General features: G+C 52.1%; 1 protein-coding gene across 1 annotated transcript in view; it reads left to right on the top strand.

Moving 5' to 3' along the window:
* Positions 1-3204, top strand: part of tbc1d13 (TBC1 domain family, member 13) — an 8102-nt gene that overhangs the window by 3359 nt on the left and 1539 nt on the right. The window contains exons 5-10 of the mRNA XM_014027595.1: positions 559-658; positions 753-835; positions 1061-1220; positions 1340-1550; positions 1634-1797; positions 1875-2035. Of these exons, the coding sequence (XP_013883049.1) occupies positions 559-658; positions 753-835; positions 1061-1220; positions 1340-1550; positions 1634-1797; positions 1875-2035 (879 nt within the window). The remainder of the gene's footprint in view (positions 1-558; positions 659-752; positions 836-1060; positions 1221-1339; positions 1551-1633; positions 1798-1874; positions 2036-3204) is intronic.

Here is a 3204-nt window from a genome sequence, read left to right on the forward strand (position 1 = left end):
AAACTGGCAAACTGATGCTAAAACCAGCAAAACATTACCTAAAACTGGCAAACTGATGCTAAAACCAGCAAAACATTACCTAAAACTGGCAAACTGATGCTAAAACCAGCAAAACATTAGCTAAAACTGGCAAAACAATTTGGTATAATTTGTGAAACTGTGGCTAGAAGCTAAAAGGAGCTGAACAATACGTTAAAAGTAAAAGAACCATAACCGTGGCTAAAAAGAGAAGACTGGTACCTAAAACTAGCAGAAGAAACTAAAATTAGCACATTTGTACGCGAGAGATAAATCTGGCAGAACTGTAGTTTAAAGCCAGAAGTAGCTGAGGAAGACAGAAACAGCTAAAGCAGACTTCAAAGAGAACAAAGTTTTTGTAGGATCTGAAAGGGTTTCTTTGGTAAAAGTGCTGACTCAGCGTTCTGACTCAGCGTTCTGACTCAGCGTTCTGACGGTGATGATGAGATCTGTTTTAGCCGATTGTTCTGACAGAACCAGCTGAGTTCTTATGTTTCCCTCCTCCTGGTTCTGGACCGGTCTGGACCGGTCTCCTGACAGGGAGGTGTACTCTCAGTTCCTCAGGGAGATGATCATCCAGCCGGGCCTGGCCAAAGCCAACATGGGTCTGTCCAGAGAAGACGTGACCCTGGAGGACCACGTGAGTCCGCTTTCATTCAACTGCAAGTTCTGTGATGTGGTTCTGGTTCTGGCTCCGACATCAATGACAGGTTCTGTGTTCTGGTTCTGCTCAGCCTCTGAACCCGAACCCGGACAGCCGCTGGAACACGTACTTCAAAGACAACGAGATCTTACTGCAGATCGACAAAGACGTCAGGTGGGCTCGGTTCTGTTGTCCTGTAGACCCTCCAGTCCAGGAACCCTGACCTCTGGTTCTGGTTCTGTTGTCCTGTTGACCCTCCAGTCCCGGAACCCTGACCCCCTGGTTCTGATCTCATGTAGAACCCTAACTCTGTGAACCCTGACCCCCTGGTTCTGGTTCTGATCTCATGTAGAACCCTAACTCTGTGAACCCTGACCTCTGGTTCTGGTTCTGTTTCAGGAGGTTGTACCCGGACATGGCCTTCTTCCAAAGACCCACAGAGTACCCCTGCCAGCTGATCCTGGACCCTCAGAACGACTACGAGACCCTGAGGACACGGGTGGAACAGACCACCCTGAAGGCCCAGACCGTCAACCGGAACCGCAGCGGGGTCACCAACGTGAGTCTGCAGGTTCTGGTCGGGGTCCAAGGAGCTGGATCTAAGCCTCAAACCTGGATCAGAACCAGGTTTTAGGGACGAGGTTCTCTGGACCTGATCCTCCTCCTCTCTCCCCTCAGGTGAGCTCACCTGGGAAGTCCCTGCACCTGTACCCGTCTAACGAGTACGAGGTCCTCCCTGCGGGCAGCGAGGCCCACTGGGAGGTGGTGGAGCGGATCCTCTTCATCTATGCCAAGCTGAACCCGGGTCTGGCCTACGTTCAGGGCATGAACGAGCTGGTGGGCCCCGTGTACTACACCTTCGCCACGGACCCCAACAGCCAGTGGAAAGGTCCGAGCCCCGCTCCCCTCGCTCCACGTGACGCAGCGTTCCGGCCGTTCCTCTAACCAGCTGTTTATGCCCCGCCCCCTCAGAGCACGCCGAGGCCGACACCTTCTTCTGCTTCACCAGCCTGATGTCGGAGAACAGAGACAACTTCATCAAGAGTCTGGACGACTCTCAGTGCGGCATCACCTACAAGATGGAGAGCGTCTACGCCATGCTGAGGGACAAGGACCCGCAGCTGCACCACAGACTGGTACCAGAACCAGAACCAGAACCCTGTGTCTTGTTAGCCTGCTGCTCAGCCTCTCATGGTTCTGTTGGTTCTGACAGGAGGAGCAGAACATCAAGCCTCAGTACTTCACCTTCCGCTGGCTCACCCTGCTGCTGTCCCAGGAGTTCCTGCTGCCGGACGTCATCCGCATCTGGGACACGCTGTTCTCTGACAAGGACCGCTTCCACTTCCTGGTCCTGGTCTGCTGCGCCATGCTCATGTGAGGACGCTACAGGCTACACGCTACACGCTACATGCTACACGCCACATGCTACACACTGCACGCTACATGCTATATGCTGCACGCTACATGCTGCATGCTATATACTGCACACTACATGCTGCATGCTACATGCTATATGCTGCATGCTACTTGCTATATGCTGCACGCTACATGCTGCACGCTACATGCTACACGCTACAAGCTACATGCTTCACGCTACAAGCTACATGCTTCACGCTACATGCTGCATGCTACATGCTACACGCTACATGCTATATGCTATATGCTGCACGCTACATGCTGCATGCTATATGCTGCACGCCACATGCTACACACTGCATGCTGCACGCTACATGCTACACGCTACAAGCTACATGCTTCACGCTACATGCTGCATGCTATATGCTGCACGCTACATGCTATATGCTGCACGCTACATGCTACACGCTACATGCTGCACGCTACATGCTAACGCTACAAGCTACATGCTTCACGCTACATGCTGCATGCTACATGCTACACGCTACATGCTACACGCTACATGCTATATGCTGCACGCTACATGCTGCATGCTATATGCTGCACGCCACATGCTACACACTGCATGCTACATGCTGCATGCTACATGCTATATGATGCACGCTACCTGCTACATGCTATATGCTGCACGCTACATGCCACACGCTACATGCTGCACGCTACATGCTACACGCTTCACGCTACATGCTGCAAGCTATATGCTGCACGTTACATGCTGCATGCTACATGCTATATGCTGCACGCTATTTCCTACACGCTACATGCTACACGCTGCACGCTACATGCTATATGCTGCACGCTACATGCTATATGCTGCTTGCTACATGCTACACACTGCACGCTACACGCTACATGGTATATGCTGCATGCTACATGCTGCATGCTACATGCTATTTGCTGCACGCTACATGCTACACGCTACATGCTGCACGCTACATGCTACATGCTTCACTCTACATGCTGCACGCTACATGCTGCATGCTACACGCTAAACACTACATGCTACATGACGCATTCCTGTCTGACGGGCTGTACTTCCTGTCTGACGGGCTGTACTTCCTGTCTGACGGGCTGTACTTCCTGTCTGACGGGCTGTACTTCCTGTCTGACGGGCTGTACTTCCTGTC

The sequence above is a fragment of the Austrofundulus limnaeus genome, unplaced genomic scaffold (genome assembly GCF_001266775.1).
Source record: "Austrofundulus limnaeus strain Quisiro unplaced genomic scaffold, Austrofundulus_limnaeus-1.0 Scaffold664, whole genome shotgun sequence".
NCBI classification, from domain to species: Eukaryota; Metazoa; Chordata; class Actinopteri; order Cyprinodontiformes; family Rivulidae; genus Austrofundulus; species Austrofundulus limnaeus.